This window comes from Erpetoichthys calabaricus, chromosome 1 (assembly GCF_900747795.2).
Source record: "Erpetoichthys calabaricus chromosome 1, fErpCal1.3, whole genome shotgun sequence".
In the NCBI taxonomy this organism is placed as follows: domain Eukaryota; kingdom Metazoa; phylum Chordata; class Cladistia; order Polypteriformes; family Polypteridae; genus Erpetoichthys; species Erpetoichthys calabaricus.
The window spans coordinates 55,893,965-55,909,877 of NC_041394.2; the positions used below are offsets into that span (position 1 = coordinate 55,893,965).

The following is a 15,913-nucleotide window of genomic DNA, read 5'->3' on the forward strand; positions in this document are numbered from 1 at the left end:
TGATCCTACCTACAGTACAAATTAAAAACTAAAGGCATAAAAAGGCAAGAAACATGAAGTCCCTGGCTTCCATGTTACCATTATTTGTTAACAGACTTCTTCATGCACAAAGGTACACATGGTCAGCTTAGAATCGCAAATAACACAAATCTTTAGGATGTGTAAGCAAAGTATCTTGAAAAATAACAGGAAGAGCTTGTAAACTCCACATAGTGAAGAAGTGGAGGCGTCAAACTCGTGATGTTCTGTCTATGGGGTAGCAGTGCCTGCCACCTGCACCACCGCAAAAAGATTGTAAAGAAAAGCCAAACAGCCAGGTCCAGGTAAAACATTTTATTCAAAAGTAGATTTAGGAAATATATACAATGATAAAGAAAAACATCAGTAAATAATTTGAAAAGACTAATAAAACACACAACTGCAGTAGACATTTAACATTGTAAAAATATACCAATATCACTATGCACCTATAAATTCTTTAGAATCTTAGTTAGCACTTTAGGATAACTGAATACATAAAACGAGGCAGAAGCAGCTAATCTGTCACTCCTCAGATAATAATAAAAGGCTCCAGACAACTCAGCCTGTCTTTGCTTATCCCACAATAGACTTTGGAGCATTGTGCTGTTTGTTTTACACGTGCATAGCAGAGATCCAAGTCAAAAGGTCGCAAAAGTCCACGCGTAAGGCCAGAGGACCATATAGGTAGGCACTTTCCAGCTGCCTCAGCAGAGGCCCCTTTAGAAGTACGGGTTTAGCTGCAGTACTTGAAGTTTCATTTGATTCCTTTCTTTAATTCTGTGTACTCTAATCTAAACAGCTCCTCCTGTCCTTTCAATACCACACGTGGTGCACCTGAACACACTTTTTATTTGTTGGATTCATTTCATGCACCAATAGTGCTTTACAACCAGGGTTTTTACCAACTGGAGTGCTCTCATGGTATGTCTAATATTTTATTCAATTATATTTTCGATATAACAATACGCACAAACACAGCACCATGTTCAAAAGACCCCTAATCTTAACATGGAGACTGCAATGGGCTAAATGCTAAAGGCAGAAAGTCAAGATTGGGCATAAGAATGTAAACATTTTAGGCATTCATGGATTTTATCATTGTTTAGTTTAATTGCTTCTGCCTTGGGAATTTAATCAATTTCTTCTTTTTTGCATCATTGCCCTGGTTTAGGAATCTCAATAAACACCGATGACCTAAATGTTAGCCAAGTTTGATATCTTAGTAAGTGAAAGGTTAACCACATTACTTTAAAAAAAAAAAAACACAAAAAACCCTTAAACTTACACTGTATAACGATAGCTGAGCTCAATATTTTCAGTCAGACTGTTCTTACGAAGAAAGCTAAAATTGTTAAAACTATTCATTCACTTTTGATAGTTTATTCCCCCTCTTAATTCACAAATGTGTTCACTTTATTATCATTCATTCAGTCAGTACATTTCTAAACCTTTCTAATTATGGGGCCATGGAGTATTGGAGACTGTCATGCCAGCATCGGGCACAAGGCAGGGCAAAATCCTGGAAGGTGTTATCAGTCTTTGGAAGAGGAAAACTGGAGTAAGCAAACCTACACTGGCATGAACTCCACGTTGAAAGTGACCACAATGGGGTTCAAGCCCAGGGACTGCGTGGCAGCAACACTATTTTTTTTTTACTAAACACAAAAGCAACTATTGTACAGTATGTTATGTTGCATTTCTTGTTTTTGACAGATTCACTACTGACAAACACAGCTCTGAATAAATAAAGAACAAGTCTGAAAGTCACCACTTGTGAACGTGGCTTAAAATAACTGTTAAATGTAATGGAGGTGCACAACTGAACTAGAGTAACAGTGAAAGTCTACATGTACGGTAACTGACTTTCTAGTTAATTAATTCTAGTTAATTCTTCAGCATATCAATTCATTGCATTTTCAAGATGCATGAGTAAGTCTATTAAGTTCTGGAAAATATCGCTCTATTCATCTGTCCAGTTCATTTAGTATCTCCACTGATTCCAGTTTTAATGCCGCAGAGGACTGAAGTCCATCCTGACAATATGAGACACGGAGCCAGAAACGAATTTGGAGAGGGTGCAAGCCCACTTTGAAGATACGAAGGCACACTCCAGTTAGTGATCATCATGAGTAGTCCTAACAAGGCAAACTCGCTGCCTACCTGCAGTGTAATCTGCCTGAGTGAGTGTAGCTGTGTTAACCAAGAAAAAATGAAACATGTTTGTTGTAAACCGGATTAAAGATTCTGCCATTTCTGATTCAGAAAAATGGCAGACTGGGTGGTAAAAGCTTGAAATAGTCTGTCTTTAGAAATAAAATTCATACTGAAATTCATCTTCCTTAGCTGAAATGCTGGTGATCAAGTATTTGCTGAATGGTCTACATCAATCCATAATGCTGAGGAGAAAGCCAAAAGACAAATAAAGTAGGACTCTTTGGAAAAGGGAGGATTTCTGTTTGCCGGTTATTTTAACATTTGTGTTGTTTTTTTCAGTTTGTCTTTGTCTTGACATGCCTTATTTCTCTTCCTCACTGCTTTCTTGTTCATTTTGGTTCTGCTTCTGATTATAAGGAGAATAAACACAAAGAGAAAGAAATGAAAATTATTATTTGTACTACTTATTTCCCTGTTTCCACCTTTAAAACAAGATGGCAGTATGAATCTCAGTCTTATTAAAAACTGTGTTTTTGTACCAGATCCCATGATGATGTGAGGAAATGTAGCTTCATTCATCCATCCATTTCCTAACCTGCTTATCTTGGGTGGGAAGCCAGTTTGGCTGAGTCAGTTTATTATGTGTTATTTTAGTGAACATTCTCAAAACTATTTTTTTTTAATACTGAAATGTTTTTGTTTGGTATATTGTGAATTTTGATTAATATGAATGCAATCAGTGTATCTTTTGTATAATAGTTCCTGTTTTCCTGTTGTAGCAGGCGGGGCTTTAATTAATGAAACACCCATAGGACGCACATGTAGCGTAACAGCAGACTCCTGGCAAAAGCTAGATGACGCTGTTACAGGAGACTGAGAGAGCGCCTGTCGCTGTGTGTGTCGACTGTGCCCCTTACTGCTTGTCTTCTATACTAATAAAAGGCAAAGCCCTCACTGACTCACTCACTCACTCACTCACTGACTCACTCACTCACTCACTCATCACTAATTCTCCAACTTCCCGTGTAGGTGGAAGGCTGAAATTTGGCAGGCTCATTCCTTACAGCTTACTTACAAAGGTTAGGCAGGTTTCATTTCAAAATTCAAAGCGTAACAGTCATAACTGGAACCTCTTTTTTGTCCATATACTGTAATGGACTGCAGCTCGCTGGCCTTGGGAGGCGGGGTTGCGTATCGCGTCATCATGCCTCCCACGTAATCACATGAACTGACTGTGAATGCAGTACGTAAAAAACAAGGAAGAGCCCCAAAGAGCGCTGAAGAAAACATCCATCCATCCATTTTCCAACCCGCTGAATCCGAATACAGGGTCACGGGGGTCTGCTGGAGCCAATCCCAGCCAACACAGGGCACAAGGCAGGGAACCAATCACAGGCAGGGTGCCAACCCACCGCAGGACACACACAAACACACCCACGGGCCAATTTAGAATCGCCAATCCACCTAACCTGCATGTCTTTGGACTGTGGGAGGAAACCGGAGTGCCCGGAGGAAACCCACGCAGACACGAGGAGAACATGCAAACTCCACGCAGGGAGGACCCGGGAAGCGAACCCGGGTCTCCTAACTGCGAGGCAGCAGCGCTACCACTGCGCCACCGTGCCGCCCCTGAAGAAAACATTCATTACACAATTGAGAAGGCAGCGAAACAATAAGAAGCGAGCGAGTGACGCATACAAGTATATTCATAAGTGCAGCTAAGGCGGAAACAAAGCACGGTGTAAACCGTAAGTTTAAATTAAGTTTGGCAAGATTGCTTTTCTCCTGTACAACTATACGTTGCATTCTCAACAGTAAGCTTGCACGACTTGGTCATATTACAACTGGAGTGCTGAACTGACAACGTGGTATACAGAGAGAACTATAACAATCGTAATAAACGAACAATAAAACAATACAGAACCGCTAAGCAAGGAGAAAGGACGGCCTTATATGGCGTTCGTTTATAAAACAGCGGACAGGCTGTGTAAAGGCAGCTTCACAAAAAAACAGATCCTTAACAAATTGTTATTGGTATATTTTCCCTCAATTTAAAAAGGTTTTCTTTTCTTCTTAATTAAAATTTAAAAGCAATACTTCACTGCTGCGAAGCCCCTCTAGCGCTGATGTCCGAGGTTCGATTCCCGTAAGGGAGTGCAGTGAGTGTGTACGCCTGATGAGCCAAGAATTAGGGCGAAACACGTGTCGCGTACTCTTTGCATTATTTGACAGTAAACTATTTTCAACCATTCTATGATCTGCTTCTCGCAACTGAAGGCACCGTGGCTGATGTTAGCTGACTTGCTGGCCAACCATAAGCGTTACCTGGTAGGTAACCACCCATACAATCAGATTGTGATTCAGACTACGAATGCCGTGAATGTAATTACCCCGATCTACATGCTGTCAAATAAATGAACCACACGCTGTGGCGCAATGTTAGGGGCTTCGCCTCTAGCGCTGACGTCCGAGGTTCGATTCACGTAAGGGAGTGCAGTGAGTGTGTACGCCTGATGAGCCAAGAATTAGGGCGAAACACGTGTCGCGTACTCTTTGCATTATTTGACAGTAAACTATTTTCAACCATTCTATGATCTGCTTCTCACAACTGAAGGCACCGTGGCGGATGTTAGCTGACTTGCTGGCCAACCACAAGCGTTACCTGGTAGGTAACCACCCATACAATCAGATTGTGATTCAGACTGCGAATGCTGTGAATATATATATATATATATATATATATATATATATATATATATATATATATATATAAGTAGATATGTATATATATATAATTATATATGTATATATATATATATAATTATATATATATATATATATATATATATATATGGAAGAGAAGGTCTGTGATACGGTTTGCATATTTGCAGTTGGAGATCCACAAAGGGAGAAAAAACGAATCACGTATCATAAAATAGTTTTATTCCTGAGCTTTCAACCCCTGTCAGGGGTCTTCATCAGAGGATAATGCTTAGACTTACAAGAATCAAAGGCAATATATAGCAACACATTCAGTGGGGGGTGGGTGGAGGTGGCTAAGTCAGTATGATCAAAGGGGGGGGGGGTGTCTCGTTAAATTAAAGTGCATATGTCCTTCTTAAGTTGGCATATGCTGGGTTTATGTCCAAGTGTCTGTTGATGGCATTTTCATCTGATAGCCAAGACTCGGCCAACTCTCTGGCGCTTTTTGTACTGGCCTTAAATTTTACTTTCACGTTGTCCCAGTTGAATGTGTGTCCTGTCGATTTAGTATGTGCATATATGAAAGATAGTGCGTCCTTTCTTCTGACGGCGTTGCGATGTTCCTGTACACGTGTTGAGATTTTTTTTGACGTTTGTCCTATGTATACAGCTGAGCAAGAATTGCATGGAATACTATAAACTGCGTTTCGTGTTTCGGCTGTCGATTTCTTGTTTTTAGCATTAAACAGGTATATATATATATATATATATATATATATATATATATATATATATATGTGAATGTATGTATGTATGTCTATATTTATATATATATATATATATGTGCATATGTATATATATGTGTATACAGTGGGTACGGAAAGTATTCAGACCCCCTTCAATTTTTCACTCTTTGTTATATTGCAGCCATTTGCTAAAATCATTTAAATTAATTTTTTTCCTCATTAATGTACACACAGCACCCCATATTGACAGACAAAAAAAAGAATTTTTGAAATTGTTGCAGATTTATTAAAAAAGAAAAACTGAAATATCACATGGTCCTAAGTATTCAGACCCTTTACTCAGTATTTAGTAGAAGCACCCTTTTGAGCTAATACAGCCATGAGTCTTCTTGGGAAAGATGCAACAAGTTTTTCACACCTGGATTTGGGAATCCTCTGCCATTCCTCCTTGCAGATCCTCTCCAGTTCTGTCAGGTTGGATGGTAAACGTTGGTGGACAGCCATTTTTAGGTATCTCCAGAGATGCTCAATTGGGTTTAATTCAGGGCTCTGGCTGGGCGATTCAAGAACAGTCACAGAGTTGTTGTGAAGCCACTCCTTCGTTATTTTAGCTGTGTGCTTAGGGTCATTGTCTTGTTGGAAGGTAAACCTTCGGCCCAGTCTGAGGTCCTTAGCACTCTGGAGAAGGTTTTTGTCCAGGATATCCCTGTACTTGGCCGCATTCATCTTTCCCTCGATTGCAACCAGTCGTCCTGTCCCTGCAGCTGAAAAACACCCCCACAGCATGATGCTGCCACCGCCATGCTTCACTGTGGGGACTGTATTGGACAAGTGATTAGGAAGTGGGACAAGTGTCGGAAGCCTCTCCTCAGTGCAAGACACATGACAGCCCGCATGGAGTTTGCTAAAAGACACCTGAAGGACTCTGAGATGGTGAGAAATAAGATTCTCTGGTCTGATGAGACCAAGATAGAACTTTTTGGCCTTAATTCTAAGCGGTATGTGTGGAGACAACCAGGCACTGCTCATCACTTGTCCAATACAGTCCCCACAGTGAAGCATGGCGGTGGCAGCATCATGCTGTGGGGGTGTTTTTCAGCTGCAGGGACAGGACGACTGGTTGCAATTGAGGGACAGATGAATGCGGCCAAGTACAGGGATATCCTGGACAAAAACCTTCTCCAGAGTGCTAAGGACCTCAGACTGGGCCGAAGGTTTACCTTCCAACAAGACAATGACCCTAAGCACACAGCTAAAATAACGAAGGAGTGGCTTCACAACAACTCTGTGACTGTTCTTGAATCGCCCAGCCAGAGCCCTGACTTAAACCCAATTGAGCATCTCTGGAGAGACCTAAAAATGGCTGTCCACCAACGTTTACCATCCAACCTGACAGAACTGGAGAGGATCTGCAAGGAGGAATGGCAGAGGATCCCCAAATCCAGGTGTGAAAAACTTGTTGCATCTTTCCCCAAGAAGACTCATGGCTGTATTAGCTCAAAAGGGTGCTTCTACTAAATACTGAGCAAAGGGTCTAAATACTTAGGACCATGTGATATTTCAGTTTTTCTTTTTTAATAAATCTGCAACAATTTCAAAAATTCTTTTTTTGTCTGTCAATATGGGGTGCTGTGTGTACATTAATGAGGGAAAAAATTAATTTAAATGATTTTAGCAAATGGCTGCAATATAACAAAGAGTGAAAAATTGAAGGGGGTCTGAATACTTTCCGTACTCACTGTATATATATATGTAGATATGTATATATTTATATGTATATATATGTACATATGTATATATATATGTAGATGTGTAAATTTGTATATGTATATGTGGATGTGTATATGTAATGTATATATATGTATATGTAGATATGTGTATATGTAGATATATATGTATATGTATATATATGTTTACATAACCTCTTTAACACACTACTTCTCCGCTACGAAGCGCGGGTATTTTGCTAGTTTAGAATAAACGGCAGAATCTGGATATTGGTGTGTCTGTCTTCCTTCAAAGCATCAGCAACCATTTTAAAGCCGCTACACCAGCACCTATGCTGGCAGCACTGGGTATAGAGTGGGTAGCAATGCTGGCCACTCTCATGTGCCATCCTACACTAAGCCAGCTAAGAGTCAGCCATTAACATAACATGTATGCATGCATTTGAAAAGAAAACACAAGACACAGGGAAGAGCATGCAAACTCTTCGCAAGCTGTGCCTAAGCCAACACTCAGGGCTCCCTCGCTATCAGACAGCAGTACTCCATCCATCCATTTTCCAACCCACTGAATCCGAACACAGGGTCACGGGGGGTCTGCTGGAGCCAATCCCAGCCAACACAAGACACAAGGCAGGAACCAATCCTGGGCAGGGTGCCAACCCACCGCAGGATGAGTGGATATTGGTTGAATTATAAGTATAAATTAATTTCACAAAATGATCATTTTCACCCAAACCTGCTCATCTGAAAGGACATTTGGCATCAGGTTTGGCAGGCTGTCAGTCCACTTCACTAGACTAACCTCTAAAAGCAGTGCTATTGCATGAACAGAAATAAGTGGTAATATTTTCTGAAAGACCAAAAGTCTCCACCCACTTATGTATTCATTTTCTGAAACCACTTTATCTATCTCATAGTCTTGGAAACGAAAGCATATTGAGGCAGGATTGCGTACAAGGAACCAACCCTGGATGTGATACTGGTCCAGTGCACACACTCATCAATTTAGTGCCCTTCAACTACTCTAACATGCATGTCTCTGAGATGTGGAAAGAAAATGGTATGTCTGGAAAAAACAAAACAACATTGTACATCTGTTTTACTCTGATACACTGAGTGGAGGCCCAGGAAGAAGAAAAGGCATAGTGGCCAGGATAATGGAACGTTTCATACCAGAATGGATAGGCCATAACAGATTGACTGGGAGAATGGACTCACCAGGAGTAGGTCATTCTCCCACATGGCAGGTGGCTGTGTTCCTCAGGGCTAAACCTGATTAGGACGCCAGCAGGGTTGAAATCTTCGGGGTCTGCCAGATGGCGATGTTGGGTGGTGGACTGCCCTGGTTTCCGCACGACCCAGAATTGCTCCGGTTGACTGGGACAAGAGACTGGAAGCAATTCCTAGGTCAGACTTAAAAGAAAGCCCACTGACTCATTTGGATTGAAGTCAGAGTTGGATTGCAGTGGACTACACTCTTGGAGGAGGAAGGAGAGCTGTGCTTGGTGTGTTTTGTTTCTGTTATTCTTGTGGAGAAGGTGTTGGGGCTCCATTAAACCCTTTATTTGAGAGTAAAGCTGGGGTTCAGTGGCACCCCTTGTAGTTACAACTGTTAACTGTAAGAGTGATCAAAGCAAGAACCATGTCAGTTCTGCCCATAGGTTTGTCTAACCTTGGTCTAAATGAAGAAAGGCATGTCATAGGTGTTCCTCAAAGGATAATTTGTGAACATTTGTATTATGGCAGTATTTGTCAAGTTTTACTTTAAATTTCATTGAAACCAGATGACAAAATCTCACAGCTGGAGGCATTGCTTCTTTTCAGTACTTTTACTTAAGTTTTATTTCCATTTGGGGTGTTGTCTGTATGGAGTTTGCTGTCTTGGTCTTCTAGTTCAAGTGGGGGGAGTGGGGTCATCTTATAAAATTGAGAATGCAACTGTGTTGGTGTGAGCTTGGTGATGTAATGTCCACGCATTCATGGTCAATTTCTGCAGTCAGGATGTAGTCAAACTGGAAGAAGATCTGTGACTTTGGCTAAACTTCACCAAATAGTCGACCTCCACAGTCCATTGAACTACAATGCACAGTCAGGCTAGAATTTGACCATATCCACTCATTCACAGTCTGCTATTAATGTTTAAGTGAAATATCCACACACTAGTGTGCTCCACTATATTCATGGAATCACAGCTTTGCCATTCATAACAATTGTCACCAAAACTAAATAATCTGGATAAATAAACATATAGCTATGATGTGTGGATTTGATAGTTCTCTCTTCTTTTATTAGTCACTCAGATTAAGAACACTTGATTGGTTTTTAACTCTTAAAGAGCTGCATTCCAACTTTTTTATTTGCTTCTTGTATTTCTAACCAGATGTACATTACCAATGAGGTGGAAATACAGCATTACGGAGGCCATCAGCTAACCAACCAGCTTGGTTGTAGATGCTGATCCATCGTTTTCAATACAATAGAAAAACATTATTTCTTTAGTTCTAAAAATGTGGGCAAATGTCTCTAGATAAACAAACTGTATAATATTATCAATTGAGTTAAATAACAGGGTTTATTAGCCTCAAACTAAGAAATGTATTGCAGTAAAAATCTGTGCCCTCCAGAATGAGACTGTGGGATGTCTGCATTAGATCTAAGTTCTTCCACTAGATGGCAATACTTCACATTTCTGTATCTTAGATTTTTTATACTGGATTTTCCTAAAAAAGTCAAAATTGTAAGAATTTTGGTTACATTACTGAACTTCAGAATGGAAAAAAATCTTTAGTTATAATGAGTCACACATTTTAATAATTAATTATAGATAAAAGTCCTGGAACAACAAATTGGATTAAGCAGGTTTAGTGATTGGATATATGGATGGATGGAAATCATAGTCTTTGTCAAAAGATATACTACATTTTATGTAATGGGTGGCATCTCTGTCCTTTCGGCATGTATTAACATTTATTTTGTTTTGTTTTTTCACTGCCTACTTTTATTTTGATTGGTTAACACTCTTTAAGAAAATAATACCTACAGCACAGGGCTACTCAATTACATTCTGGAGGGTTGCAGTGGCTGCAGGTTTTTGCTTTAACCATTTTCTTAATTAGAATCCATTTATTTACTGCTAAACCAATATGTTTTTTTCGGGGGGGGGGGGGGTGTTAGTTTTCGTTAACTCGCTTGTTATGTTTCAGAACCCTTAATTGCCTATTTTAGTTTTAAAGAGCTACATTTAGATTTAAATTGTTGTATAGTTTATATTTTAATAGTTGTATTAACTAGCCATCAGTTAATAATAAGGTGCAAATGACAAAGAAACTACCAGGGGCCTCATGCATTACGCTGTGTGTAGAATTCACACTAAAACATGGCGTAAGGACAAAAGCGGAAATATGCATACGCACAAAAAAATCCAGATACATAAATCTGTGCATTCGCCAACTTCCATGTTCTTCCGCTTCATAAATCCTGGTCAGTGTGAAAAGTAACACACGTGCACGTGTCGGCTGCCACTCCCAAACTCCTCCCAGAATTATGCCTCTTTGAATATGTAAATCCGTATAAATAGCCCTTAAGCTCAGCATTCTGTGAAAAGGCAATGGCAAAAGCACAGGGGAAAATAGAAGAATTTCAGTGAATACCAAGTGGAGGCAAGGAAAAACGTACCATTTGTTGGTTTTAACAGTGGCATAAACAACAAAGGAAGTTGACTGAGTGACAGAGTGACGGAGAAACTCAAAAGTTCAAGTTCACAAAGTTGCACAGTGCCCGAAATAAAAAAGAAGTTGTCAGATATCAAAGTTGCCGTGACTGAGTGTCGTATGAAAGCTTATTAGGGTACAGATAAAAGAAACAAAAATAGGGACACTGAGAAAAAAGCCTGAAATGTCAACTTTAATCTTGAAATTTCCACTTTAATCACATAGTTTGTTTTCATAAACTTTATCTTTAAATCGTTTAATTTACTAGTTTCTCAAATCCCAGTAACTAAAGTAGCACGTTAAATGCTTTGTTTTGTATGTGTTCTTCTATGTGCTCTATGTGTGTGAATCACTACGTGCTTCCGGGCTTTCTCTTCTTCTGACAGGACACAGAATCCATTACATTCGTGATATTACAACTCTCTGAATAATTAAAATACTGAGATGTATACTTGATATCATTTTCATGATGATAGGAGTTAAAGCATGTTATTAAACATGGGAACACGGTGGCACAGTGATAGTGACGAACTGGCGCCCCATCCAGATATTGTTTCTGCCTCCCGCAAGATGCTTGCTGCGCCGTGCGTGACCTTTGATGAAATAATTTATTGCAACAGTACTGTCTCTTTCAAACGTACTAACCCCCAATTCCTGCACTTCCTTTTCTTTCTCTAAGTAACCAATCGCCGCACAATCAGCTCTGTAATAGACGTTAAGCCATCTGTAAGCTTAGAACTCCGATTCTGCAAAACTTTTAAGGAACATTAAAATATCTTTGTAGTACATGTTTAATTATTCCATCCATCTATCCATCCAGGATCACGCCATTCCCAGCAAGCATGCAGCGCAAGGCAGGAACAATCTCTGAACGGGGCACCAGATTGTCGGTAGCGCTGCGCCACCGTGTCCTCACATGTTAAATTATTAACAATATAGATTATTTAAATGATGTTAACAGTTTATCTGTATAATGTAATAAACATATTTTGCTGCATTTCATCTTAAAAATGATATTGTCATCATATGTAAATACGCTCTTTATAAAGTGGCTCAGGTTGTGCAACATTATAACTGTATTGCAAGTTTACAGTGAGGTGATTGTACAAATAAGTACAAACAATTCTACAAGGAGCACTTGATGGACTGATTGAGTGCGTTTATAGTTCTTGGGATGAAACTGTTTCTGAACCGCGAGGTCAGTACAGGAAAGGCTCTGAAGCGTTTGACAGCATGGATGAGGCAGCGTGTGCTTGATGCTGTATACCGAAAATTCTCTTTCCGATCAGCTGCTGTAGAGCTATGATTCCACACTCAGATACAGTGGGATAAATACTCTGAGTGGTGCATTGAGAGAAACAACGCTAAAGCAGCTATGGTATTTGGAATAGTTTGGCCATTCCGTGGACCATTATATTGTTACAGGTTCATTACAATTAGATGCCATACACTGAAATTAACCACATATTTTTTATTAGTTTATTTGATAAAGCCGCGTCAGGGATGTGCATCTGAAAAAGAAAGGGAAACCACACTTGAACAAAAGCACTGCTTTGATGCTGGGTGCCGGCAGTTTGCAAAACCAAATGGAGAACTTGCGTATGCCAAGCATTTAGCTGGCGTGAAAATGTGCGTGGCTTTACGGCAAGTTTAGGTTTTATACATTCGATGTGAATGTGGAAACGGGCTTATGCAACATTTTTGTGCGCATGCACCGTTTATACATGAGGCCCCAGGTCTCCAGCTAAAGTGCCTCCATGTAAACCTGTTTATACGCATCATAGAGTATTTGTGTTGAAGGATAAATGAAGGACTAAGAGGTACAAATCTGTTCCGGACCACAAAACATGAATAATGTTCTCAGAAAATGAAAGAGGTATAGTTATGTTTTTGCCAATTAAGAAATATTCCCAAGGTCAGGGCTGCATTATAATTTGAAGGCACTGAAAGGATTATTCATGCTTTTATCACATCTCATCTTGATTATCGTAATGCCATATTTTCTACGTTGAACATCTTGTCTCTTGCTCAGCTTCATGTGGTGTAGAATGCTACAACTAGACATCTTACTAGATCACATTTCTGAAATTTTAGCATTACTTCACTGGCTTCCAATTCACTATAAATTAATTTTAAACTTTTATTGATTACTTTTAAGGCTTTGCATGGTTTTGCTCACGTTTGTTTTATAGAATTTCTGACACCGTATCAAACAATGAGACCCCTAAGGTTGTCAGACCAAGGCCTAATTGTTGTTCCAATGTCTAGACTAAAGACTGAAGGTGACAAAGCATTTTCTGTGATGGCCTCTAGACTTTGGAACAGCTTACCACTGAACATTAGATCAGCTGATTTTATAGGAATTTTTAAGTCTCATTTAAAAACATTTTTATCACATAGCACTTCTTAATGTACATGCTTCTTAATTTTTATCTGCTTGTGCGATGACTTGTTAGTTGTTACATTAATTTTGTTAGGTGATTATATTTTATTGCTTTTAATAAGTTTATCTGCTGTTGTAATTTAATTTTATTTCTACTTATTTAATTTTTTGGAGTTTAAATTTATTTTATTTTGTGTTTTCCACATTCCATGTGAAGTACTTTGTGCTGCCTGGATTGAGAAGTGCTATACAAATAAAGTTATTATTATTATTAAGATCTAAAATACATTAAAGATTTGACTTGGAAGAGTTAAAGCAATATAATAAATATAAATTTCATTATCTGCTAAGTCTAGCTTTTAGTTACGAAACTGACTGGAATGAAAACCTGCAGCCAATGTGGCCCTCCAGGACTGTAATTAAGGACCCCGGCTATAGCATGTGGCAGTTTCCAAAGTATAGTATTGTCATTACCAAGCCTTATAAGTTTTACCCCCTGACCCTTTTTACCTCTGCTGCAAGACAGACTATGTGATCGGTTGGAGTCATGGTTAAGTCCAAAGGGAAGTGGTCAACAGTAGACTCATGTGGCATCTGAAAAATCACAAAAAAGGGCAAGAGTGAGAGAACACATTACTTTTTCTATGTCTGAAGTATTTCCTTTAGAGGTACAATGGAAATATCAGCTACATCATTTATTCATTTTTCTGAACCCATTTCTATAATTTTATGTTCACACCATTTTATTTGACCCCTGTTAGAGATTACTCAATTACACAATTTAAGATATTGATTTTCACAATCCTTTAACTCCAATATAAGATTACACTGGGTCACAGATTATCCCAGCAGCCTCAGGCACAAGGTAGAAACCAACCTTACACAGGCCACAAAGGGCACTTTCACAAATGGCTACTGTGAATTTGGCACTTATTGTAACTGGCTTGTCTTGGATTCTAAGGGAAACAGGAACACCTGAAGAAAACTGATGCAGACTCAATGAGAACCTACTGGTATGCAGCAAGCACACAAAAGCATTTCAACCATAACCATATTAACCATACATGTAAATTATGATTACTCAATCAAACATTTATTTTTCCTGCATATTCTTCATTTCACTGTATCACAATTACAACTGTTTTTTCAAGAACTGTGATTTATGTGTTTCAAAGGTACTGCTAAAGTCCACCGACATACTGCTAGATTGCCTATTGACTTTAAAAGATATACTACAGCTGTATCAATGTTACTATATGTCTAAAATGAATTTAGGAAATGAATAGCTATGTACACGTCAGATTAAGCTGCACATCTCAGTTTTCTAAATTCTAAACAATGTTACCTTAAGATAAAACATGTGTGGCAATGACTTTTGGAATCTGTCGATTCAGTTGAATTCTTACTATGTACTCTGTCCCACTTAGTATAACATACAGTCATTATTATCTACGTCTTAAGCTTTTTGACCATGTTCTGTCATTTTCAACAAAAGAATAGGCTCCAGCTTTAGGCAAACCTAAAATGAGATAACATGGATTCTGTAACAGGACAGCTGAATGGATTTATGGGTATTCGTTTTGAAAACAAAATACATTTTGACATCCATTTTCTAAACTCTTTTTCTATACCAGGGTTAAATGTATATTGAATCTGTATTAGCAATACTGACTGTAAGGTCGAACTAATTATGGATGGGAAGACGTTTCACTGCAGCACACTCCCACTTACTCATTTATATCATGTCAGTTTAATGTCCTCAGTTAGCCTAATACACATAAATGTGAGATGAGAGTGATTACCACAGTAGCTGGGGAAAATTTACATGAACATGACAAGAATGAGAACTCTGCACAGGCTTGGAACTAAACTCAGGTACCTAAGACATTAGCACGAAAAACTGTGTCAGTCCTTGGATATGCGCTTGAGTATAATATATTAATGCTTATATTACTCTATGCAGGCTTCTTGAAGGAGATGACCATTTAAGTTACTGCCCTGACACAAGACTTCAAAAATCACATTTTATATTTGGATGTATTGATCAATTTGCTTTATTGATCAGCAGGTTCAGAGCTGTGGAAGAGCTAGCATACATTCCAGCAGCAACAGTCACAGGGTAAATGTTTCAGGTGTATGTAGGACATTGAACAAACACAAACACACACACACACACACACACACACACACACATACTTGTCTATATCTATTGTAAGTACCCCAGGACTAAACATTTATTGTGGAGAGAAACTGTGACGGATGGCCAGGGCCATTACCCAGCCGGGACGCCAGCTGGGTGGAAGGACCGAGGGAGAGAGTACATTTGGGGCATTATCTTCATTGGGATGCTAGAGGGCAATCTCCCTGGTTTGCTGCAGAACCACGGATTCCCAAAGGGTACGCTGGGAGTTGGAGTTATGAGCAGTCTTGTTGGGTTCCCTGGGTGCCTCCAGGGGGTGCTGCGGGTAT

The 15,913-nt window shown here is 39.2% G+C and overlaps 1 protein-coding gene across 4 annotated transcripts in view; it reads right to left on the reverse strand.

The window, feature by feature from the left end:
- Nucleotides 1-318: 318 nt before the first annotated feature.
- The window catches only part of LOC114652324 (cytosolic purine 5'-nucleotidase-like), a 55,154-nt gene continuing 39,559 nt past the window's right edge, over nucleotides 319-15,913 (reverse strand). For 3 of the 4 annotated variants that reach the window (XM_051931786.1, XM_051931799.1, XM_051931797.1), the window contains 2 exons: nucleotides 13,955-14,038; nucleotides 319-2,581 (listed from right to left, as the gene is read on the reverse strand). In XM_051931786.1, the coding sequence (XP_051787746.1) occupies nucleotides 2,537-2,581; nucleotides 13,955-14,038 (129 nt within the window). In that variant the 3' untranslated portion in view covers nucleotides 319-2,536. The remainder of the gene's footprint in view (nucleotides 2,582-13,954; nucleotides 14,039-15,913) is intronic. The other variant, XM_051931790.1, reaches the window with a different exon arrangement.